Source organism: Paramacrobiotus metropolitanus, unplaced genomic scaffold (assembly GCF_019649055.1).
Source record: "Paramacrobiotus metropolitanus isolate TYO unplaced genomic scaffold, Prichtersi_v1.0 Parri_scaffold0000024, whole genome shotgun sequence".
Lineage (NCBI taxonomy): Eukaryota > Metazoa > Tardigrada > Eutardigrada > Parachela > Macrobiotidae > Paramacrobiotus > Paramacrobiotus metropolitanus.
The window spans coordinates 1,240,116-1,264,394 of NW_026570244.1; the positions used below are offsets into that span (position 1 = coordinate 1,240,116).

Genomic DNA, 24,279 nt, shown 5'->3' on the forward strand with positions numbered 1-24,279 from the left:
GGGAATCAGTACTACGATATTGTTTTATTAAACATGATTAACATTTTGATTAACCAGATTAGGCACTTTTAAATTTTAAGGGCGATGATTAAACAATAACGAAGCACTATCTAATATGCAGTACCAGCTGGCAACTGATCAGCGACGAACCGCGCTTCCGGTCTACTGAATGGCCGGCACCGTGTGCTGGTCGCAGACGGGCCACGAATCGACGTCCAGTTAATTGCATGTTATTTTTCAGTGTGCCACGTGTATTTCGTAAGGACGGAGATTCGTGGCTTGAACGGCCGCTCTCCAGTTGCACGCGTGGAAGTAGTGGACCGGTGTCAGATTGTCGCAAAGCTCCCGTCCGGCGAAATGCCTAATGTGCCTATCCAGGATGGAAGAAACTTGTTGACCTACACCAAGTACATTATTGATTTTCCCGGAGCAGAGTCCGTTCTTCAAGAGGCGCCCGATGTGTACCGCATCATCACTCATTTTCGTAAAGGCTATTACGAACTTCATCCGAATTATGGCCGGTTGTCGGACGGCTGCCGATTTCACCTGAAATTGGGCTCGAAGGCCTGTACCTTTGTGGTCATCGCTCAGACCACGGACACACCCATACGGCAGCAAATAGCAAAGTCGCTGCAGAGCGTACTGCAAAGACACTTGAGCGGGCGCTCTGATTTACCGCCTTTGAGTTACCGGAACAGCATCGCCCCTGAATTAACGTGGGGAAATGGAGATGCTGCAGGTGCGCCGTGCTACGCTAACCTTGTACTCGTAGCGCCAGTCCAGAACATGTATTATAATTATTATACACTATTATACATTTATTGTATTGTCAGCGACAGCGAGTGGCACGTGTAAAGTGTATTTGCAACATTGTCAGCAGAATTTAACATTAGCTTGGCGGGGTATTCGCTTATGTTTTATGTTATCGCTAATCAGCTTGTAAAGAAGCTTAATTCGTAACCGACGATTATTCCTTTACAGAAACTCGCAACTCTTGTCGAGAAGCCTGTACAGATATTTGGCATCTCTCGCATTTGATTCTAAGCGAGATATTCACTTACATGGACCTGCCAACCACAATGCAGCTTCGACGGTTAGTCTCGTAATTTTATGAACTCTCACTTACCTGTTAACCGGTGGTGTTGTATAGCTTGCGAAAGTTAAAGGGATGCTCCTGCTTTTGCGCAGCTTTTGGAAGTACGCTTTTCCTGGAAAAAATGTTCACTTTGTTAGTGCAGAAGCGTTTGAAGGAGCGAGTGGTACGCATTGCACAGAGGACGTAGACTTGACATTCGCGTGTGCAACCGGCACGAAGGTGGATGTTTAAAGAAACTGCATCCACTTTTCTGGCGAGTATCGGCAGATTATGAGTCGTGTACTGTGCCTGAGTTCCTACCACCGTGCATGCACCTTCTGCTTCGACCGGTGAAAACTAGTTGCGTTACAGAAATGTCGTATTATAGACAAGCAAAGCTGTGGCCAGCTAAATAAACTTTTTAGTGGTCGCAGAGGCTGATTACCTTAATACAAAATTTCTTAACATTTTTCGAACTTCTTTATGAAGATTGCGCTTTATATGCCGAATGGCATGGTAATAGTATGTAGATCTAGAGGTCTGTAGTCTGTACACCCATTACTGCGCTGTCAAAAAATAATTGCAGTAATAATTAGCACACATACAGTACGTAAAAGTTTGCAGTCGTCCATTTATATTTCTGTCTGTACAATAAAATCAACCTTGGGCCTTCGACTGGAGAATCACTACCGGTATGATAAGCTTGCCGGCGTCCTGCACTGGCGTTCACCTTGCAGTAAGCTTCAATTTGAAAGCATTTTTCGGGGTTAGCTCGCGTAGGTATCAACCTTCAAGCAGCCTCTTCAACAAGCCAAAGGTCACCAGTCAAAGAAGAGCTGCGGAAGGGGGATACAAAGGTGTACGACCTTTGATAAAGGTGGATGATACAGTGGTGACTGAATTATATAAAATACAGAGATGCGTGCGTGCACAATAGAGATAGAAGTACAGTAGTTAGTAAGCCATGCAACCGTTGAAACCAGAGACTAAATCACCCGGAAGGAACGTAGAATCTTGTAATACAGTTCGGCAGATTCAAAACTATGGGAAGGGCCGAAGGGGTAACTTTATTTGTATACCGCTCTCCATTAATTCTATTGTGCTATATAAGCACTTGATCATATAGTCGATTGTGTAGCAAGTCGAATGTTTGCTTAGGGTGTGCTCCTTGTGGCACGCAATACTGACCGATCCACGGACCCGCAACGAACACCTCGTAATCAGTGTCCACGACTGCGTTTTCACGGAATGCGTCGACAGCAACAACTGCTACAGAGTGGCCTTCTTGCTGCATCATACCGTCCGCTCAACAACCAAGAGCCTCACCATCACTGGCCTTCGAACCCGAGGCCACACATTCTTTCTACAGCCTTGGCTAGACGCGGCGGATATTCGCCTACCCATGGTGGTGATTAAAGACGCCAACTTTCAGTGGACTAACCAGAGATTCGATGAAGGTTCCGCGCTGAAGCACAGCATCATGCACCGTATACGCCCCTTTAAAGACCACTGCCACACGCTGCTCCTGCACAACTTCACCGTATCCACGCTCTTTTGCCTGAACTTGCATGATCTGCTTTATGAGGATAACGAGGATTTAGTGCGGCTACCGGAGTGTGAACGGCGATGGATGGTACCGGGATGGGAGGTCCTGCAAGGGGCGCAGGGCAACCTGCTGTCCATGGATAGTGCGCAGATCACATTGCGCCGGCTCGTCCTGCCCTGCCGCAACGGCTGGGATGAGGTCATGAGCCGGCTCATGTGCGCCATCGACGCCCAGTTCCCTCGGTCGGCCGTTAGTGCCGAGGTTTACGCGAAAGTGCAGACGATCCACGCTCGCTGGGTGGACAATCTCAGCTACCCGGACCAATGGCAGCGCATTCGACAGATGCTGAACGTGTAAGTGCAGTGCATCACTGCATACAGATACCGGTATATGGTACGAGTATGTCTGTGCTCAGTGTGCTGAGTATGCTGTATATTATAGTTTTTACGCCGGTTAGGCCCGGTATACGCATAGCGGTCATTTGAAAGGCGACTATGTTTATGAGCTTTATTGCTAAACTTGCTAAATTAAGATAAGAGCAGTTAACCCAATCAATGTACGACACTGGTAACTGTTCGATAAAGGTCACGCGTCGTGACGGAATAAATAGCTGGTAAAAGCACCGCTAAACGAACTCACAATGTGGACGCTTCCGTCCACGGTATCGGCACCAATAAAAGGAGCCATGCAGTGCCGTATATGACTGCGTAATATACTCGTATTGTGCTGGCGGAAAGTGAAAGTAATAGTTCTTGGAATCTTAATTATAACTCTAATAACACAACAAGCAAGAATGACAGTGAGATGGAAGGCAACAGGAAATGGTATCGATATCATACACAGGTGAGCAACACCTTTATATAGTACTGTATTTTATAACCAGTTCCACATGGCATCGGCGGTCAAAAACTGCCAGTGCTGTCACACTGCACCTGTCGATATTGTCGAATAAGCCGAGCAGACAGTTGCTGTCCTGTGCATTGCAGATTCAGCGGATTCCAGCCCGACGGGACGCCGCTGCACTGGGACGAGCTGGACCTGCGCAAGCTGGAGGTGCGCGCACTGAGCACGATGGTCCTGTTGGCCATCAGCGAGGTGTTTCTTGTGTGACGCCGAAGTGTACAGATACCTGGCATGATGTTTTCTACCGAACTATATCAAAACCTCGATACAATTAATGACTCTGTACAGTTGTACAGTGATTATCTGCTGGGAGCAACGGAAGGGGATTAATAAATTTTAAACTGCCTGGATGGGCACTGCAACCGCATTGTAACCCCGGCCGGGCGGGCGCTGCAGTGTTTTTCGCAGTGGCTTTTGAACTGAGGAATGCGGTATAAATATGACGCGGCATGATAACGAATGGCGGTACTTTGAAGTACTGTAGATAGTAGTTGCGTGCATGGTACACTGACTGCAGGTTCACTGTCGACAGAATTAAAAAAGACACACATTCACAGATCGAAACTAACTGGATGATAGTGGCGGGATCGAAAAGTCTCCACTAGGATAAAGAGCGGCTGCGTAAATGAATCGGGCCGGCAATCGCCGATGGAAAGCAGCTGGGCATGTCATAGTCAAGCGCGGCGTGATACTTGATAGGTGGCGTTGCTGGCATCCTTCCAGAGAACGATGAGTCCCCGTCCTTTGATGGTGGCCAGGAGGAAGGCACCGAGACACAGCTGCACCACGATGCGCCGCGAGGTGTCAGCATCGCCGCCGTTTCCCTAACTATCGTCGAGGGCATCCTGGAGCATGTGGACATGATGACCCGGGCCCGATTGAGAAGGGGCAGAACGCCGGCAGTGCCGGCAATTATCTCGCTGCTGCATGTGCGTTATTCCGCTGGCTGTCTACCTCAATCCAGCGGGGAACGCACTCTTGACCACCCGAACGGCCGGCCCGCTGTAACGCACGGAGCCGCTGCTGCTCGTGTGCCGCTGGCTGATTCTCCGCGATTACGTCCTGCAGGATGCCTTCCGCCCGTTCGGTCACGGAGGAAGCCCTCCGCGAGGCGCACGTCTACACGTTTCGGGGTGTGGCGCGCCGCCCGCTGAACAAGTCGCAATTTGAGCAACAGCAGAGCAGAATCGAAGGGGACCGGGTCGTTTTGTGCCGCGCAACAAAACCGTCGCAGAGGTCTCCCCTTCGCCGTGTACCGGCACAAAAAACTGCGAGTATTCTTTAACAAGATTAATTGCGTAATTAATCATGCACAGACCGGAGTAGCTCATCGACACAGCAATACGAAAAAACGCAGTGCGCCGGAATGACAAAGAATAACTTGCGAAAAAGCAATCTTCCTTACTTGCTATTGAGACACGGGAACTCGTGCCCGGCCTTATCTGTGAAGGCTTTTCCCGCGGGAAAATACGAAGCGATTTAACAATATAGAGTTAGTCGTTCCGTTGAACATAATGCAATTCATTAAGCAAAGAAAACTACCACTCAAAAGAAGGCTTTAACTAAATATCTGGGGCAGGCGCTCCATTTCCAGTAAATACAGTATATCAAACATAATTTATCGAGGTACGTAATTACCCACTGGCCACTATGACAAGTGAATGGGCAACATACACTTAAGTGGGCCACCTTCAGTTATTTCTTTTCCAAACCGTTTTTTGTCTTGCCAGATTCATGAGACCATGCTGTTTTTAGTGTACTTGAAAGTTTTAAAAAATATTGAACCGTTTTTAGTTATTTGAGTTGTACAGAAACAGTGACGAAACAAATTAAGCCACGCCACCGAAGCCAACAGCGGTGCACTTTCCTACCCTAGAGTAGTAATGAGTCACATGTATACGATCGTCTCACTGATACAACAAAAAATAATTGACGATAATTAAAAGAAAATTAATCAAACTTGTTCCTTGTAGTCGCTGTGGTGACGATGGTTGCACTGCAGTACCGACTCCCGCAATCCTGCCGGGCATCTGGCGCTGCACAACGAGATTGACTAGCGGGATGTGGAGTGGCCGGTGCCGGCGATATTGCAGCACAGGCAGTGACGATCGCCGCTCTGGACTGCCTATTCCGGCCAGCCACGGGAAGACTGCTTACAGATTTTTCTTGTCGCTCGTATCTGTATCGTAGGTTCGCAGTACACCCCATTTAGCGATTAACATTTCGTGCCTGTAATTTGTAAACAGCAAGCAGAAGCAACATTTTCGTCGGCATTTTACTGGAAAAATCTCCTCTACGCTTCATCTCGTAATATTTCACAAAGGCAGTCATGAAAAACAGCTAAAATCATGATGAGAAAACGGCGTAATAGGGAAAGGATGAATGTGTCGTATCGCAGACTGAAATTAATTGAAATAACGGCTAATATCAGCAATTCAATACACGTTATAAGGCCAACACACCACGGCACCACAGCACTGATCAAACGCGACACTACAATACAGCCGTACTAACGAAGTATTTTCCCTATCGACCGAGCAGTGTGCAACGCTAGCGTAACGCAGTCGCTAGCGTAATAGATTGTGATACCTTGAACCACTATGTACAACCATTCAAATTCAAATTTAATTCAAATTTTCAACCATTCAAATTTATTCTGATACCTTGAAAGTTTCGTGATTTGGCAATTGCAACCGTTCTAATCGATGCAATCGCCACCAAGAAATTCAAATTTAATTCAAATTTTCAACCATTCAAATTTATTCTGATACCTTGAAAGTTTCGTGATTTGGCAATTGCAACCGTTCTAATCGATGCAATCGCCACCAAGAGCGGTTGCTATTTCGCAGGGCTTAACGGTAAGCTTGACGATATCTATGCTTTCTATCGTCAATCGTATCGTCAAACGGTCCGATAAGGGTACGCCATGATGACGTGCAAGAGCCTATCGTATATCGTACCGTATATCGTAAGCCTTTTTGTGCTTGCGAACACAATCTAATATCGGGTGAATTTCTAATCGTTTCCCATAAGGGACACAACGCTGAATTTCACTTCAAAGCAGCTTGACTTTATCCGTTAACCGTTCAGAACACATTCCACCGTAGCCTCGTGCGGTTGCCATGCAGACAGGGGGTCTTAATCTGACACGCAATGCTTTACAAGTGAATCTGTTCTCTCTCCTTGTTACCAGTCTGCTTCCTTCTGCGGTCGTTATTCTTTAGTGCACCTGGCCGTTATAGCTGCAATCTGAAATCATCATAATAATTATGTATCGTGAAGGATTTCAGGCTTTTACCCAAATTTTTTGGTTTCTCGAACCAGCTTCCATTTTTGGTAGCTCTAGATCTGTTTCTGCGCAGGTTGTTAACTATTTTACAGTAGCACCCTTTTAAGTTTGTTTGTTTCCATTCAAAGAGCTCATAAAATGCTCGGTTTTCAAACTCATGTTTGCTAAACAGCAGATTTGTTTACTCGCTAAGGGGAAAGACAACAAAGTTCCCCTCCCGCCCAAGCGAGCAGGACGCGCGATTTTTGTGCTCATGGTAAGCAGGAGGACGTGCGATTTTTATTTTTACGTTAACGTGCATAGTCATGTGGCACCGTGGCCCGGGAAAATGGTGACTGTACCTGTAACAGGAAATCTAAATACATGGAAGATTTTTTTAGACAGTGACTCCATCCAGATACAACGAGGGAATGCGATATGTGTAATGGGTACAAGTCCCGATCAGGATAGCATTGAGGAAGTGTTTCTGTTATAAATTTTCCTAGTACTACCGGGTAAGTTTGTACTGGTTCCGTGATACTTATTAAAGGTTTGGTACCACATGAGAGATCCGTTGCTCACAATGATATCTATATTATGATTATCGATTTATATAGTACGAGACGAGTACACGATGTACCGTAAATTCGCAACGCCAAATTTATGTGCTATGCAGCAAGTGGCTGCCGCGCGAATTTTCGTTTTCGCGCACTCCCAAACTCTTTTTGGCATTGCTTTGACATTATGCAGCCAAGTAGGGGCGGACTGGATCCTCTCGGTTTGGTGGGGGCCAGAACTAGAAGTACTTTTGGCAGTAGTTTTGGGGTTGGGGTGCCGGGTTGGCCAGGCCCATACGATAGTGTCATCATTTTTTCTAAAGTTTTAAAATGAATTATAAACTGTTCGAATTTGCTTTAGTAACTTTTTTAAAACCACGCTAGCACCATAGTTCGATGTAAGAACGATCTTCTTTATTACCTGCGTAATCATATACAAGCCCAGCACGGATGAATATTGGCCGATGACAATTAAAAACTAAGTAGTTCCAGCAATCGAGATATAATTTCACCGCTGCAGCGTTTGAAATTTATGGCCCATGGAGTAACGGGACTAAACACTTAGTGCAAAAGGTCGGGGACGGTATCGCCACTGCCACAGGCCAGAAACGGGCGAAAGAATTTTTTAGACAGCGGTTATCTATCCAAATGCAACGGGGAAACGCGATATGTGTCATGGGTACAATCCCCGAGCAGGATAGTATTGAAGAAGTGTTTTTGTTATAAACTCGTTTTTTCTAGTACTCAGTTTGTACTTACATGACGATACTTATTAAAGGCTCCAGCAGTAGTTCCAGGATATGTTGCTTTGCGGTCGCTTACAGACTGTCATAATATTATTAAGGGTGACACTATAGGCACCCCAAAAACCCCCGTTTACTATAGGCACCCCTTTTCCGCACCCCGTTAATTAAAGGCACCCCTATCTTATTAATTGATTTTTTCGTGCACCCTGCTTTTTATAGGCACCCCTATGAAACTTTAGCATACGTATTATACTGTAATTGTAGTGTAAGAACCTAGATACGGTAACCATGATCGCAAAAGTATGGAGACGTAAATGCGGGAAAAAGTTCACAGGACTTGTTGATCCTGGAGATATAGCAACCTGTGATCCGGACGCAGCGGAAGTGACACGAATACGCGCTGACATGGCTGCGGGGATGGATTGCGTGCAAGCTCTGTACGGGTCACATCATTTTGTGTTGTCCCAGAAAGTTGCGTCGGAAGAAGTCGTACGAGTTTACAAAAGTTTAAACAGCGATCTAGCACCGCAAATACTGTTGCAGCTGGCCATGTTATGTGGAGGCGAGGTCACCGATGTCCATGTTATGTTTCCTCTTGATCAGCTTCAGAATACTGGGTCGAATCAGTGTGGCCCGTTAGTTTGTGCCTTCATGGCCGAAATCATCGCGGGCCTGACACGAGAAGGTACGGTTTTTACAAAAGCCGAACCGCACCGAAAATGGTTAGCAGAAGCGCTGGACAAAGAGAGGCCCACCCGGTGTCCGAAAAGAACCGGCATCCGAAATTACGATTGCGAAACGAAAAATCAAAATTACCGCCGACGATGCCATCTCATTAGATCTAAGTTAGCAGATCAGCCTCACCGCCCGATTATCGGATGGAAAGCCTGATTCTGTCTGTATGCGTGTATCTTTTTGAGACTGACGCACGTACATGAAATCATTTTCGAATTCTGTATCCGAAATAATTATGCTATTAAAGGGTGCATAGAAAATACACTGACAGGGTGTTTCTATTTAATATAACAGAAAAGAGTGTCTATAAATTACGGGGTGCGAGAAGGGGTGCCTATATAAAACGAGGGTGTAAGGGGGTGCCTATAGTGATTTCCTATTATTAAACCCGTACGTATGTTTAGTAATATTATGACACTTTTTACTTAAGTTACCCGAAACACGGACTGTCTACTTGTACATACAGTACATAACTTGCAATGATCACTAACGTGATGACTATAACGTTAAATGAATTTTTACTTTGTATTGTACTCGCACTTATTGCCAAGTAGCAGCTCAGGCATTTCTGCTGTTTTCGGTCAAGTTGTGTTAGAACAGTGTGCATTTCTTATCGCGTCCATGGTAACAAGCTTACGATTGACCACTGGACCTAGACAAATGATTTTGGCAAAAGTCAACGATCTTGCAGGATCCACCGCTACACTTAGAGAATTTTGATGTACTTTAAAGCAACGAAATTGGTGAAGTAGAAGCCGCGATCCTTTGCCTCGAAGGACAGGGGCCGAAATCCTGGCACAGATAATCAGTATTCATATAACTAGGCAGTACGATTACATACAAAATTAATTTGAAAAATGTCGGCATGCAAATTTACATTCATATACGTGTAACTGTACACGCAAAACATATTTAGGAAGCATATTGACATGCAAAATTTGAAACTTTTGGAAAAAACATGTCCACGTGTTAAGCTGATTAACATTTTAATTTAGCACGTACTTAACGGTAGTAGCTCATTACATGGCACCAAATTTGTATACGTCCACAAGAGTCTCCATTTCGCGCATTACCAAACGTATTTTCGCATTGCTTTATGACTTTCTTTAGACAAATGATTTGTTCACATAGTCCGTAATCCGTTTGGGCGCGCGACCCGGTCCGCAGTCCCTTTTCTAGATAGAATGACCTCATTAGTTGTTGCATAAAATTACAGAATTTGTTGTCAAATAAATTACAGAAAAAGCAGTATCTGTATATAAAAAGCGAACTGATATGGACTTTTATAAGTTTTCACTTAGTTGACTAACAAACGTTTTACAAAGCATGGTTGAAGCAAGTTGCATTATTATGTGGTGAGTATGTGCTATTTTGCTGTAGATAAGCATGGAAAGCCCGGCAAGCCTGCCTCCATTTCGACGCCTCTTGCGTGGAGCTAACAGTTTCAGCCATCAGAATACGGTGGCAGTGCGCAGCCTGGACGGCGCTTGGTTGTTAGGTTATTTACAGGTAAATTCTGTTCTGTTACTTCTGTATACCGCCAGTTTAAAAATTATAAAAAAGTGCGTTCGAGCATGGCTGTGCGTGTTCGGCTTTTACGTTTTGTCCTTGTGAGTTGTGGCGTTGTGGCTTATGAGACAGATTTCAGCCCTGTGTTGTTCAAAGCCCATCCAACGCTAAAAGATATCCGTAGCAAAACACGCTGGAATCCAGCTTCGCCCTGCCAAAGCACAAAGCGGCATTTTGGTTACACTAACAAGCTACATATTTCCTCCGCTATATTCTTGGGAACACAAGAAATATACCGTTGCACAGAGAAAAATCACTATCTAGTACGATTTTTCTCTTCTGGGCTGTCGTTGTAGTTATCGTTTAAAAATATATTGTATATGTGAAGTTGGTAATGCAAAAGGCTCCATGACATGTAGGGGCGCAGATCACAGGTGCCGCCCATGGACTCGTCGCAGATACCGATCTTCGCTCAATTTGAGCGGTACCCTGCCTGCGCTGCGGTTGCGGGAAAAAAATTATGCCGTGACATGATGTTCAATGCTCGGAAGATGCTGCTGAGAATGCACCAGCTCACACTGAATCCGGATATGTTCTCCCAAACTGATAAGCGCGCAATGCAGTATATCTGCGCGCGATCCGCCAAGAACACTAGATTGTTATTATTAGCGAACAACAGTAGCCAAACTCCATTTGGGGAACTTTTAAAGCTGTTAGAAAATCTTTTTGGTATTTTGAAAATTTTGAAAAACTCTAGGTGGGTACCCATTTAGAGTTCTTGGATGAGCGTTGGAGAAGATCGGTATCTCAGTTGGGCGATGGGCAACGTCTTTGATTTGCGCGTCTACACGCACGTCACGAAACCTTTTGCCATACCAAGTCTCTATCGTTTTATTTAGCGCGTACCACCGCTGGCTTTTTGTTTTGTAAAGTGGCCATTGCCGAATAAAGATTTTATACCAACTTAACCAAACGATAACTAACAATTAACTACTAACAATTAACTATAACAATAGCCCCGAAGAAAAAAATCATACTGGATAAAGCAGATATCTAGTATGATTTTCTCTATACAACGGTGTATTTTTTTGTGTTCACAGTTCACACGAATATGGCGGATGAAATATTTACCTTGTAAGTAAGCATTTCCATCAAAAAGTAAACTTTGAGCCAAAATCTGATCTCTATTATTGAGAAGAGTTTATTAAGAAACTCTGCACCCTGAATATTTCCGAAGTTCGTTTCCAGTTCGTGCTACGAGTTTTGGGCCTTTTGGCTACGCAGAGTTTTCGAGAGGAACGAAATTAAAAATAAAATGTGGATCGGCTAAATACTTTGTACTGTAGCTCATAAGATTTGTTATGGCATACTGTCTCAACAAGTTAGCAAACCTCTAAATGCTGCAAAAGGCACCTTTATACAGGAAATTACTATATAGTATATTGCGATTTGCGCTGACCGGCGTTTTTGTATTAATTAGCCGACACTATGGTATGAGTAAATAAAATAATAGACGTAATTGAGTTCAGCGAAGCCGGTATGTAAGTAAGCCGGCGTATATCGTCCCCATCCACGAGATTCATTTCCGACAAAGAAAACTGCCAATACCGCTCGCTTGAAATTACAACTGATTTTCTGTCTTCCTGTCCCGACAACAAGAGGTGGCCATCGAATACGTCTTTGTGTGCACCCAGTCTCCCGGGAGTATTTAATTTATGGTCATGTCTACGCGCGAGAATACTCCCGCGCGATGAGTTTTGGCTACGCAGGAGAGTATCTCGCGTTATGAGTATTGACTATGCGCGAGAGTTCTTTCGGGAAACAATAAAGTTACGAACAAAAATTTTAAGCGACAAATAACCGCGCGAGAATATGTCGCGGAATATTTTCGACCACTAGTTTTGGCAAAAACTGGAATTTGTACGGTTCTTTCGATTCATTTTGTAGAACACACGTCCATATAATGTCAAATGTTGTTTCTTGAGATGGTGAAGTTAAAAAACAGAACCGAAAGTTATTGTACGCGTTTAGAAAGTTACAGAACCGCGTTTAGTATGCGAGCAATATTCACAGCGCAACCGATCACAATACATAAGTAACGTACTGGGCGTCGGTCAGGGAAATACTCGCAATACCTCGTAACTCCTCCCGCTCTTGGAATTGACGACTACCCAGCTTCCTCGTTCCGCTCCGGAGTTTACGTCGTATGTTTCCTGCAAGTACAAGGTGCACTGTCCCCTGATGACTCGAGCGGCAAAGTCAATGACCTTTGACTCGATCGCCGATCCGATTTCTGGGATTGGGAATTTGTGTAGTATCATCGTCTTTGCCACTTTAATGTAGTCCTGATATTTTGCAAGGTTGGCTTTGTGATTGATGACGGACATGACAATCTCGATGCACTCTGTTAGATGGAAGCGTTTGGCAATCGATCGTCCTGACCCGCGCAGTAAGGAAAAATCTTTCTATTGATTTGTGGTGTTGTTCTTTTCCGTTTCGAACAGCCGTCTTCTTTCTGGACAAGTTGGGCGATCTTCCCCGTGGCCCCATGGTTATAGTCTTCCAAAGCCGGCAGGTGAATGTCCTCCATGGTGCCATCCACAAGCTTTAAGCGGACCACTGCTTGGCAGTTACTTCTTAGAGTGGTTGAAATGCTTTTATTTATGGGAAATATTGGGAACTGAATTCCGCCGGTGTGGGCGGTAATCGCCAGCTTTCTTGCAGGCCAGCTTCACTGAGCTGTAGAGGAACGTGTCATGACTCGCGAAGCGGATGAATCTTTGACGTTTTGGCATCGCCGCCAGGATTTATAAAGACCTGATGTGTTCGCTGGCTCCATTGCTCAAAACCTCCGCCTACGATTCATATTTATTTCCCCCTTTAAGTTTTGACGCCATAACGGCTGAGAGTGTAAAAACTCGAACTATAAGAATGTAAAACGCCGGTACGGTCAGATTTTGTATTTCTTTCACCAAAAAAGTGGCCTTCCCGTAATTATTAGTTGCCGTGTCGTAATAAATACACAGATTCAAACTTTTTGTTAGTATTTTTTTGCGCGGGGAAAAACTCTCGCGCGTAGTCAATACTCATAGCGCGGAGGCTCTCGCGCGAAGCCATTTCGTAATTTAAATGTCTAATATTTAAAGGGGGGATCCATAAATTACGTGCGCAGCGAACCGGGGGAGGAGAGGGGTAAAAAATGTGGCACCTCCATAGGCTGAGCAGGGAGTGCGAACCCGGGTATCAGGGGGAGAGGTCAAATTTTCGAAGAACCTGCGTACGTAATTTATGGATCTGCTTAATTAAAATCTAATTAATTAAATAATTAAATTAATTTTATCGAACGGCAGACGAGCACGAACCATTACAGCCACTGCGTTGTCTGCCGTCGAACAGCCAGAACATTTCACAAGCGATGATGGCGCATGATATTATGGAAATTGTGAGCGTTCTATGGTGTATTATTATGACCGGTCACCGCTGTTTTCAAAGAAATTATAAGATCCGAGTATTAACGCATTCTGCGTTTGATTTAAACAACTGGTTTGTATAAGCACACTTTTGCGTATGCGTATGACCTGCTGGGGAAGCAGGTTCGGACTTCAGAGCGCAAATTGCGCCGGGACGAAGATTTACGGCAGTAGGTTTTAGATATAATCGCACCTCCTCCACAGGTAAGAAACTCACGAAGAAAACCTTTTGTGACCAATAAAAATAATAATTATTTAGTAGCGGGCCTAGCGGCAGATGATGCACTGGCGGAGGGGAATGCCTGGTTGGGAATACGTACATACCGGTTTCCTTAAGGCTGCGCATTGACTGACTAGCTGCAAATTACAAATTGACTGATGCGATAATTATAAAGAACTATTAACAACCCTAGAACTGAAAAAAATCTCGAAATATATTGATTATTGCCATAAATAGCAGCGCGAAAATATGACATTGTATTATCGCGTGTAGCCAAAACTCATAGTGTGGGAGTATTCTTGCGCCGGTATACCGAGTACATGACAAATAAGATTACTAGCATAAAGCGCCAGAATTTCAGCATTCTGTGCTGGTACTGGAGATGCATGAATTGTGCTACTTTAAGTCTTCTAATGTAATTATAATGTCCTACTTTCGGTACAAGAATGGAATCTGATATGAAAAGCGGTAAACTGGGGAAAAGGGCAAAAACTGAAACGACACCATAAAAATACAAATATGTAGCTTCGCTCCTTTTAGCGAAATCTCCGCGCTTTACAAGGCTTGTATTACAAGCCTGAAGCCTATATAGAGTCCAGCTCTGGGTACGCCATGTGTTCGTTTTTTACACTCCGGGATGGGAGTGGGTGTTTCACCCCTAAATAGGGTCGGAGAGTGAGCGCGTAGCCGTGTTAATTTGTTGCAGGATCTCACATCGGACGAGAACTATGCGTTCATTGAATTCGATTCCACGAAAAAGAGTGCATGTTGGATTCGATCCTGCTTCATCTACCCTTTGCCGCTAATTCTCGACAACAAGCCACTGACCGTGTGGAAGAATAAGCCGGTATGGGTGGCGCTGCGCGACGAGATGGACGGACCGTTTCGCTTTCGTCCGGCCACTTTGCTGGAGTGTGTCAAAAGTGAGTTCTATAAGGCAGCTTGACAATGTGATTTGAAGGGTGGGCAATATTAAACTGGACAATAGCAATATTAGCGTCCAGGGGTGCGGCGGGTGCCACGGGTAGTACCATAATTAGGTACGTGGTACAGTATCTATAGATCCGTAACATGTTATACACTATGCATCGAAGAAAATGACCGGCGAACGGCTGGGCTCATTTCGCCCCGGTAAAGCACGCTAGAATCTTTGGAACCCCGTGAATGTAGTTACGCAGTTGTTGATTTGGTGCATGCCCGGTCGAGGAGAATCGTCACACGGCATATGTATGTATGTATATCGACCTTGGATTACTGTAGCCGTAGGAACTTCAGACAGCATTTTGGCTATGCTCACATAGAGTACTAGTCATTACCGTCCATTATCTTATGCTATGCCCATTGCCCACTAGCTTTTCTACCGTGAATTCAGCCATCACCAGAGACGGCTGTTGCCAGTTGCCACTGTTACAATTGCCGTTGCCTGGGATTTATAAATATACATAGTCAACTCGGCATTATTGATTACTGATTATTGTATTCGTTCAGGTTCGCCGCGCTTTAGTATTACATTATGGCTGGGTGCAAGGGTGACCTTTTGGTGTCCGCACGGGTGTTGGCTGAATGCACGGGGTTTCAGTACGGGCGTTGACTGTGTGCACGGCTAATTTATTTATTTTAAATCTTCTGTTTCCCGGATTTTTGAATGATAAACCGCTTCGAAATTTTTTAAATTAAAGTCGATTTTTTATGCCCAGACACGTGCACCATTGGATCCCTCCTGCGGCTGTCAAAAGTCTGACAGTGCTAGAGTGCTATCGTACGATCGACATATGCAACTATGCAAGAATAAAAATCACTAAAACTCTCGCTTCGCTGTTCCTTAATTTCGGGATTGGTTCGAGAGATTCGTGTCTATAGCGACTATAGGCTTGTAGCCAGCGTACGGGAAGGCCGGGTAGACAGGCCAAGACCGGCTTTCTATCCCGTTCATCGAATGTTGGTTTTGATAGTGTGTCGCTTTTGTTACGTGAGCCTGGAGATTTCTGACGCAGCAGACCGCACCTCTTCTAGCTTAATTGAAGTGGTGGACCGCTGTCAGATAGTGGAACAGCTGCCATCTGATGAAATGCCCATCCAAGATAAAAGCAACCTGTTGACGTACAGGAAGTACATTATCCCTATTTCAAAAACGGACCGGGTTCTGCAGGAAGCCGCCGATGTATATCGCATCATCGCATTGTTTCGCCGCAGCTATCAGTACGACCGTTGGAATCCCGCAACGTCGCTGTCGGACGGTTGTCGCTTTCACCTGGCCGTTGGACCGGAGTCGTGTACTTTCCTTGTCATAACGCATAGTATGGACACCATCACGGAGCACGAAAGAACTAAATTTGCTTTGCATGCACTCTTGGATAAACACTTCAAGGCACGGCATCGTGGACTACTTGTAGGATGCCCGAACTGCCCCGACAACGGAGGGATTTGTGGAAATGTTAATGAGGCAGCTGCAACGTTTTGCGGTAAAGCGGGTAATCAAAAACTTATAGTACTAGCAAACGCAATTGGCACTTATAATATAGCATTATCTTGTAATATTATTACATAATGTTATATTAAAATCACTTAATTAATAATAATGTAAGTGGAAAGTGGAGACACTTTGGCAGCGCTCATCGCTCTGGTAGCAGCTGCAAACATTACCCAAAGTCGAAACGTGATACGTATTACTATTATTACACAGTGTACAAAATTTGTATGAGAAATCTCGCTCAGAATCGGCTCAGTCTGTACGAGCCGAGCCGTCTGGCTCAATCGGACTACACGATCATTATGTTGTAGAATCTGAGGTTATTATTCCGGAAACCAGTATCTGCAGTGTTTCCCATAACATTTTGATGGAAATATTGGCTAATCTGGACCTTCAAGCTCGAATGCGGATCAAACGGTGAGTTACGTATTTAGTTGTGCCCACCGTGCCCTACAGTTTGCTTACATTACCCCTAAGATCACCACCCAAGCTTCCAGTAAATGGGCAACGGCCATTAAAATCGGCTTTCCTTAAAATTAAGGTTGAGTCTGCCCAGCCAGAGCAAGAGGGGCGGGCCAGCACAACACTACTTAAAATAGTGGATCATCTGCTCACAGCATTAAATTTTGTGCTCGTACCACCCACTGTGTTCTGGGCACGATTCCTTATCATGAAAGCATTGAAGAAGATTTTTTGTTGTAAATTTAATCCTTTCTGTTGCGCAGTGCTGTTTCGCTTACACACGTTATGAGTTATTTTCAAGTTAACAACTGCAGCACATATTTCAGTTATATTTTATTCAGTTCTGTACCAGTGACAGCCACTGACAAGAGGTGGCAGAAATATAATTAAGGATGTGTCCGCCGTTGGAGTTCTGCATTTTGGCTGTAATTCTCTACTCTGATAGCGAAGAGGGCACCGCCAAAATGCGTATCTGTAGAACTATATGTAGGCCGCCGGATGTCAGCTCTTCTTTTCTGGCTAACGATCACTTTGGCTGTTTTCACTTCGGCGCCATTCACATCAGCGGCAGTTCATTTCGGCCCTCATTATACGGGCCCGTGGTATTTGACTACAAGAAACGACTTCCCCTCCGCGTTTCTTGTGGTCTATGATCGTTGGTCAGAACGTGAGAAAGGCCGTGTTTTTCAGGGGCTGGGGCGCATTTCGTGGGGAAACGATTGGTTTATTATTTTAATTTTAATCACTCTCGCTGATTTCACATATTTTTACCGTGGTCTTCGAATTTTTTAAGAGGTAAATTGTGAGCCTTGTGGGTAGTATGGTTCCACTAAGAATCTTTGAACGCTTTCGGACAACAAAGAAAGGTCAGCCCCTTTAAGAAATAATTTTCTCTTGGGATAACGACTATCGGCTTTTGGTTTTGGAGGATATTTACTAATACCTGTTGGCAAAATATGAAATTCGACTATTAGATCGAATCAGGCAACCTGGCATGTCTGATTGCCACTGGACAGTAATGAAAGCCACTGGGATATTATTTTGTTAATTCGTTCTTGACTAGTAGCCAGCTGGCCAGTGTTTATTTTTTCTCACTGCTCCGACTCATCCACTACCCCCTTGGAGCTAATCGAAGGTTATATCCAAAAGCTGACCTGAGAATAACTTCAGAAACCTAAAAATCCTAACCAGGGCAAACACAGGCCCTCCAAATTAAAAAAATCTCTTTTTTTGCAGAAAGGTTTACTGGTAGCAAACTTAGGTATGACATTTACACAATTATTTTCAGCTTCTGTGATCAAGGTAGGACACATGTTTTACTACTTTTCTGCTCTAAGGCTTTCTTAAATTATCTTAGGCTTTGTAATGTATTAGCCTTCTTATGTTATTAGGTTTCTCATGTTATCTTAACTTTCTTAGGGTTTGTTTGTTAGTCGGAGTTTGTGGTCAGATCCGGTCAAAGTCTGAGACGATCAGACTGAATACTCAACATGATACTTTTAGTGGTCACAGTCAGACGTTGCTTCTGGCTGTAAGTATCTAGCTAGACGTAAATATTCATTTGTTATGTTTCATTTATTTGTTTGCGATCTTCGAGGTTAAAGCCCGTGTAATTTATTTAGCGTGTGCTGGTTGTGGCACGCGATATCCAGCGCTCCTGGGACACTCGACGAGCATGTCATAATCAGCTTCAAAGGTTGTGTCTCCACGAATTGTCTACTCGACAATTGTTACAATGTGGCACTGTTGCTGCATCGTGCAGTCAATTCAGAAACCAAGAGTCTCACCATAACTGATCTCAACTTCAAAGAGCACACTTTCTTTATTCCGGTCTGGCTGGGCCTTACACATCTCCAGCTGCCCCTAGTGGTCCTAAAACATGGCCGCTTTGACTTTGGTGGTTGGGTATACGATGAAACGAGTTCGTTGCTGAAACACGGCATCATGCGGCTCATTGAACCCTTCAAAGACCTCTGTCGAACCCTGATCCTGCACAACTACACATTATCCCGTCTCTTTTGCCATCCTATCTCGAATGTGCTTCACGAGGTAGAAGACCTAGTCCCGCTCCCCGCGGCGGAGAAGCAGCTGGTAATCCCACTCAACGTCCTGATGAGAGACGGGCAGGGAAGTTTATTTACTCTTAATACCACGGAGGTCACGCTGCGCCGGGTCATGCTGCCCTGCGTGGACGGTTGGGAGGCCGCAATGAGCCACTTCATGCGCGCCATCGATGCCGCGTTCCCGGCCGCCGGCGCCGATGTTTACAAGAAGGTGCAGGCGATTCACGCTCGCTGGCTGGACACCCTCAGTTACCCTGATGAATGGCAGCGCATACGCCACTTGTTGTCTGTGTAAGTTCTGCCGTGGTGCGATACCGTTAGTAGTTACACTGGCTGCGGCGCTCGCGTCGTGACATTGACCTAATCGTTTGTGAAGTAATACAGCGCCACAAAAAATTGAGGAATTCATGCTGTGTACTGCAGATTCAGTGGATTTCAATCGGATGGGACACCACTCCACTGGGACAATGTTGACCTCAGGCAGCTGGAGATCGGTCAGCTGAGCACGATGGCCTTGTTGGCCATCAGCGAGGCTTTTGTACAGTGATGTGAATCTGTACAGAGTACTTCATTTTCTGGTTTCTTCGGCTTGTATCAAGTTTAGCAGTACATGGCCGGTTTGGCGGGATTGTATTAATATGTAACATCCTTGGTCCGGAATTCCCATACCATTTTTCCACAATTATGATGGTCTGAGTGTTTTGTGTGCAATGCTATGAGTGTTTTGTGTACAGTCCCATCTCATGTTAATTGGGACAAATTCTTTATTTGAGTGATTTTTATTGAGCGAAGCTCGCCATGGTACATAATGCGATTAAAGCTTATATGATGGTCTGAGAAATTATTATTGCCTCAGAAATAATTCAACGTGTCGACGATGGAGCCTCGAATGAAATGCACGCCTTGATACCGTTTCGTACAACTCAACTTTCATTTCATGCCAAGCAGCTGTCTCGTTTTGGACACTTTTGTTGGCGTCAGCCGTTAGCAAGTGACTGTCTCTACTCCACGCCGCCGGGTGGACGTCCGCCTGGGGGACCTCCGCCTGAACAGCTCCCGGGATAGTACCGCCACTCTGAGCGTGGTGATGCGGGCCCTGGAGTTGGTCTTGGCGCCGGCATGTGCGTTAGCGTACAGCTCATGCTGGGCAGCTGGAGTTTTGGCGCGCGCTGCCGGCGGAGGACGCACGGCGCTATTGGGCGGTGACGAAGACGAGTTGGATGTGTTTGATGGCGGTGTGGGTTTGATGTTTTCAGCGTTCTACTTAACAAGCAAACTGATAGTAAGGAGTTGCACAATCGACTCACTGATGCAATGAAACTGCTGCCAGTGAAAAACTTGAACACAATTATAAAAACAAATAACAACAATTCAAAAACAAATTAAATAAAATTTAATGGCTGTAATGCCGATGGTTGCATTGCAGCAGACTGCCTGCCTGGCACCTGGTGCTGCAGTACGAGCTGGAGCAAGCGGATGTGGAGTGGCCGGTGCCGGCGATGCATCACAGCCCGGTGACGATGGCCGCTCTGGACAGCATATTCGGGCCAGCCGCGGGAAAAACAGATGGATAAGGTGTATCTGTAATTCGCATTTATTGCATTTTCTGTCAACTGGGCAATGATTTTGCTTAAATGTCAACAATCACTGCTGTCAGTAGACCCAGAACTCTTTACTGCAATATGTGGGTCATGACTCATGAATAAGTTGTGTAAAGAAGCAGCGCGTATATCCGCCGCTTATCTTATGCAGCATAAGGCTCTATGTAATGACAAGAAGACACGGCAAAGTAGAGAGGCACACGTTGGGCCGCAGAAATCATTTGCCAGTTGAGGCTGCACAGGTCAAGGGAAAGGATCCATAGTCGAGCAGTGAGCAGCCGGATCACAAGCGCAAGTCACGGGCTAACCAGAGATTATACTGGTATCGCCGAGCGTCATCATTTAGGAGGCTAGTCCCAGCAGGATGCCGCCGATGAATCCGCCGCTGAGGTAGGGACTGGTCCGCGCCAGCACCTTCATCTGCGCCCAACAAACCTGTTGCGTCGGTGCATTCCGCACATTTAACAGCTCAAATAAGTACCTTCTCCAGCCAGGGCCGGCCGCCGCGGCGCGTCCAGCTGCGCCAGACCGCGGCCGGCGCTCCGTGGTAGTCGCGCCGGAACTTGCTCCAGTCCACCGTCAGGTAGCCCAGATGCTCCGCGAACTAAACACAAAGTCACTTTGTGACATTCAACCAAAGACAAATACAGTATGCCTAATCACTGTTGTTATGGCACATCGTTGCCCGTTGGTGCAACAGTTTCTGCACTGCATTATTACATCAGCATCAAATGGCAGTGACTTACGAGGACGACGATGAGACTGCTGCCCATGTTATAAATCACCGGTCGGCCGAATTTGTTACAGAGGTAGCCGGACAGCCTGCATAGAACAGGTCAGATTTAAAGTAAACGTTAACCAGCAGCTACACGGCGTCTGTCGCGTGGCCTACCACCCCGTGGCGCCGCCCGCCGTGATCTGCTGCGCGCGACTAGCCGTGGCCAGGCTGTGCAGCGCGCGGTCCACCAGCGACAGCGGGCCCTCGCCCACGGGAATCATGCTCATGCCTTCCAACGCCGTGGCTGTCGCTGTCAGCCGCGACTGACTGTCAGCGCTGCTCTGCCTTTCCGCAGGCCGCGACAGCGGGCTCCGGCTCATTTGTACAGAGTCGCTCGTTTCCCCGTTCTGCTGTTGGTGGCTCATTTGCTGGCCGGAATCACTAAAGTCCAATCCACAATTCCACACCACAGCCACTCGTACCAAGCATGAAGCAGGGCCAATTCAAATCAGCAAGTCTGCACAGAGGACTTGGCTAACAGCAGTCAATACTTGACACACGAAACGAAGATCACATCGTGTAAAACACCATGGATTAACATGTTTCTCAGTTCTTCTTTAACTGCCCACAACACAAACAGGAGAAACCCAACGACTTCACCCGTCAACTTTTGTACAAGAACAAGAGAATGCACAATATTCAGCAAAAACTGAAAATCACTGTACAGTATCAATTTGTTGAAAATAATGGAATAGACTGTACATTCTAAAATGATTATTAATCATTTTAGAATGTACATGTCGCCCACCTGATGCGGTACCCATTGTCGAATGAATCGCCCACAGGCCACCCGCCTTGGCCCCCGGCCACGTGAACGGCCACGTTAACAGCTGATAATATAATTATCTTATGTATCATAATATAATTATATAATATATAATTATATTATGATAATATAATTATCTCGTACACGTACGACTACTTTAAAGTTTGAATATCACGTCGTGTCGAAGTATGTCGCTGATCGTTATGCCACGTGATTTACACCGTTTCACACCTTTTTGTCCAACTTTGTACAGAAACCAGCTCAGCGCACTGTATGTGCTTCCTAAATACTGTATCAGTCTGTATGAACCATTGTGCATTAAATTTCACAGTTTACAGCCGACCGTAAGAACTATCTTTCAGAAAAATTAAAACATCCCAACGCAATTCCCCCAGGCCAGGGAGATGAGAACATTGTTAACTGCCACGCGGCAATGACGGCCTAGCCGCTCTCCTGCTTCACATCACCGCGGGGCGTTTCAACTTCATCACGACACCGCCAGATGACAAGGGCCGGCAGTCGGCATACGGGCCGGTCTTGGGCAGTCGACACGCCATCAGCGACCAGCTGTCCGTCTCTTCGTCGTACACTTCGATGCTGCCGCCCCACTCCTTCTTCATCCCCACCAATGACATACACTTCCCCACCCACGCATGCGAGACCGGGAGAAGAGCGGCTTCTGGTCAGGTTAGCTGTAAAGCACCCAGCGATACAGAACAGCACCCAGCGGTACATGTACATCTGTAGTGTAACTGTGTAAGTACTCGTACAAAGGCTGTACGAGTATCTCGTGAAATGGAAGATGGCCTATGGCTCATGTGCCGTAGCAGCGGTATTGTTGTTGCCCGTTATGGTTGCCATGTCTAGTGTTTATTTGGTCGTTTGCTGCTGTCCCGAGCGGACATAATACCAGATTATGCCGTTCGTTCAATACATTACAACATCCACCGTCACGCATCGACGGACCGGCAGTACACCAATCAGCACTGGAAAGGATGGTATCACACTGACCCTTTCGCATCCACCGATCGCTGGCGCAGTCATACGCATCGACGCGCACCCAAAACAGATCCTCCAGAAGTACCTAAACCACAATTTCTACAAGAGACCATTTGGCTATTCTGTTGTACTTGTCACTAGTTACGAATTCCGCAGTGCGCACCCAGAACAAAGATCAACCCGTTGGGAGCTGCGCAGGCAACAGGAGGGTCGAAGGACCAGTGTCTGGTCGGCATGTCGTGCAGTTTGGTCCAGGTGTCGGTTGCGGGGTCGTACGAGAAAGAACAGCCACGCTCTTCCGGGCTACCACCGCCAAACAGAAACAACCGACCGCCACAGGCCACCATCACCGCGCCGGACAGACCCAGTGGGAGCGGGGCCACTGCGCTCCAGGCATTGCAGAGGGGATCGTAGGCCTCCACGGACGTCAGCGGGTCGCCTTCTGCAACCAGCAGAGAGTAGCCCCCAGCGGCATAAACGCGACCGTTCAGCGCGGCCAGGCTTTCTTCCGCGCGCGGCGTCAGCATGGGGGCCACCTCGCGCCATTCGTCTCGCAGGCCCAGGTAGCCACGGTCTCGCTGGAGTCGATGGCGGCCAGCGCTGTGGACAAGCATGATCGTGCTGGCGTCCAACAGCACGACGTGCTGGCAGTCTTTGGGCGTGGGCATGGGCAGACGATTCAGGCGCCACACGGCCGTTGTCGAGGGTCAGAAAGCGTTCACGCTGCCGCGGTACTTGCCACTAGCCCAGCAAAGGATCACTTCCTGCGCTGATAATCAGGTCAACAAAACAGCCGTTATTTCATCAACACCAAAGCTTTATTATATCTATTTCCGTTGTCTACAAACTGGCGTACAATGCATACGCGCGGTAACTACATATCATTCAACAAAGGAACTTTCCGCTTGTCAGATATGACACAGAAGCAGAAAATGGGGCAAAATATGCCTTTATGGAAAATGGGGCAAAATATGCCTTTATTGCGATAACAATAAAGCAACAACACAAAAACCAACAGAAAACCCGATAGGGAAAAAGCTGGAAAAAGTGCCTGCAAGCGCGCCTATGCGAATCGTGATAATGATTCAGCGTGCTGCGGGTATGCAACAGC

The 24,279-nt window shown here is 46.0% G+C and overlaps 4 protein-coding genes across 7 annotated transcripts in view; 2 read left to right on the top strand and 2 right to left on the bottom strand.

Annotated features, from left to right (window-relative positions):
• The first annotated feature begins 6,675 nt into the window (after nucleotides 1–6,675).
• On the top strand, nucleotides 6,676–19,856 carry LOC129587269 (uncharacterized). 2 transcript variants are annotated; one of them, XM_055480921.1, is made up of 8 exons: nucleotides 6,676–7,069; nucleotides 7,194–7,307; nucleotides 10,211–10,339; nucleotides 14,736–14,952; nucleotides 15,982–16,500; nucleotides 16,811–16,916; nucleotides 18,584–19,315; nucleotides 19,448–19,856. In XM_055480921.1, exons 3-8 carry the CDS (start codon nucleotides 10,217–10,219, stop codon nucleotides 19,569–19,571), a joined length of 1,821 nt encoding a protein of 606 aa, XP_055336896.1. In that variant the 5' UTR covers nucleotides 6,676–7,069; nucleotides 7,194–7,307; nucleotides 10,211–10,216; the 3' UTR covers nucleotides 19,572–19,856. The 2 variants fall into 2 exon arrangements, with proteins under 2 accessions (XP_055336896.1, XP_055336897.1); XM_055480922.1 differs by having other exon boundaries at nucleotides 6,678–7,069; nucleotides 15,982–16,491.
• Nucleotides 16,932–24,279, top strand: part of LOC129587270 (uncharacterized) — a 43,014-nt gene continuing 35,666 nt past the window's right edge. Inside the window, exon 1 of the mRNA XM_055480929.1 lies at nucleotides 16,932–17,668. The gene's annotated coding sequence lies outside the window, so the exon portion shown is untranslated. The remainder of the gene's footprint in view (nucleotides 17,669–24,279) is intronic.
• On the bottom strand, nucleotides 19,744–22,132 carry LOC129587273 (FUN14 domain-containing protein 1-like). Of its 2 annotated transcripts, XR_008690316.1 has the most exons (5): nucleotides 21,518–22,132; nucleotides 21,372–21,447; nucleotides 21,107–21,229; nucleotides 20,470–21,045; nucleotides 19,744–20,284 (listed from the first exon to the last, which is right to left on the bottom strand). XR_008690316.1 is itself a non-coding variant. In XM_055480933.1 (4 exons), the coding sequence occupies exons 1-4, from the start codon at nucleotides 21,766–21,768 to the stop codon at nucleotides 20,968–20,970; spliced, it is 528 nt and encodes a 175-aa protein (XP_055336908.1). In that variant the 5' UTR covers nucleotides 21,769–22,132; the 3' UTR covers nucleotides 19,745–20,967. The 2 variants fall into 2 exon arrangements, 1 of the variants encoding a protein (XP_055336908.1); XM_055480933.1 differs by having other exon boundaries at nucleotides 19,745–21,045.
• LOC129587272 (kelch-like protein 1) lies at nucleotides 22,357–24,221 on the bottom strand. Of its 2 annotated transcripts, XM_055480932.1 has the most exons (3): nucleotides 23,332–24,221; nucleotides 23,181–23,253; nucleotides 22,357–22,861 (listed from the first exon to the last, which is right to left on the bottom strand). In XM_055480932.1, the coding sequence occupies exons 1-2, from the start codon at nucleotides 23,834–23,836 to the stop codon at nucleotides 23,210–23,212; spliced, it is 549 nt and encodes a 182-aa protein (XP_055336907.1). In that variant the 5' UTR covers nucleotides 23,837–24,221; the 3' UTR covers nucleotides 22,357–22,861; nucleotides 23,181–23,209. The 2 variants fall into 2 exon arrangements, with proteins under 2 accessions (XP_055336907.1, XP_055336905.1); XM_055480930.1 differs by having other exon boundaries at nucleotides 22,357–23,253.

Excerpts from the sequence above, each read along its gene's own strand:
- LOC129587269 (XM_055480921.1), top strand. The coding sequence starts at position 10,217 with ATGGAAAGCCCGGCAAGCCTGCCTCCATTTCGACGCCTCTTGCGTGGA. Across the intron at positions 10,340-14,735 it reads GGTTGTTAGGTTATTTACAG|GATCTCACATCGGACGAGAA; the intron begins GTAAATTCTGTT and ends AATTTGTTGCAG. Across the intron at positions 16,501-16,810 it reads AACGTTTTGCGGTAAAGCGG|AATCTGAGGTTATTATTCCG; the intron begins GTAATCAAAAAC and ends ATTATGTTGTAG.
- LOC129587273 (XM_055480933.1), bottom strand. The coding sequence starts at position 21,768 with ATGAGCCACCAACAGCAGAACGGGGAAACGAGCGACTCTGTACAAATG. Across the intron at positions 21,230-21,371 it reads GCAGTCTCATCGTCGTCCTC|TTCGCGGAGCATCTGGGCTA; the intron begins GTAAGTCACTGC and ends CTTTGTGTTTAG. Across the intron at positions 21,046-21,106 it reads GCCGGCCCTGGCTGGAGAAG|ATGAAGGTGCTGGCGCGGAC; the intron begins GTACTTATTTGA and ends TGTTGGGCGCAG.
- LOC129587272 (XM_055480932.1), bottom strand. The coding sequence starts at position 23,836 with ATGCCCACGCCCAAAGACTGCCAGCACGTCGTGCTGTTGGACGCCAGC. Across the intron at positions 23,254-23,331 it reads CGGGTTGATCTTTGTTCTGG|GTACTTCTGGAGGATCTGTT; the intron begins GTGCGCACTGCG and ends ATTGTGGTTTAG.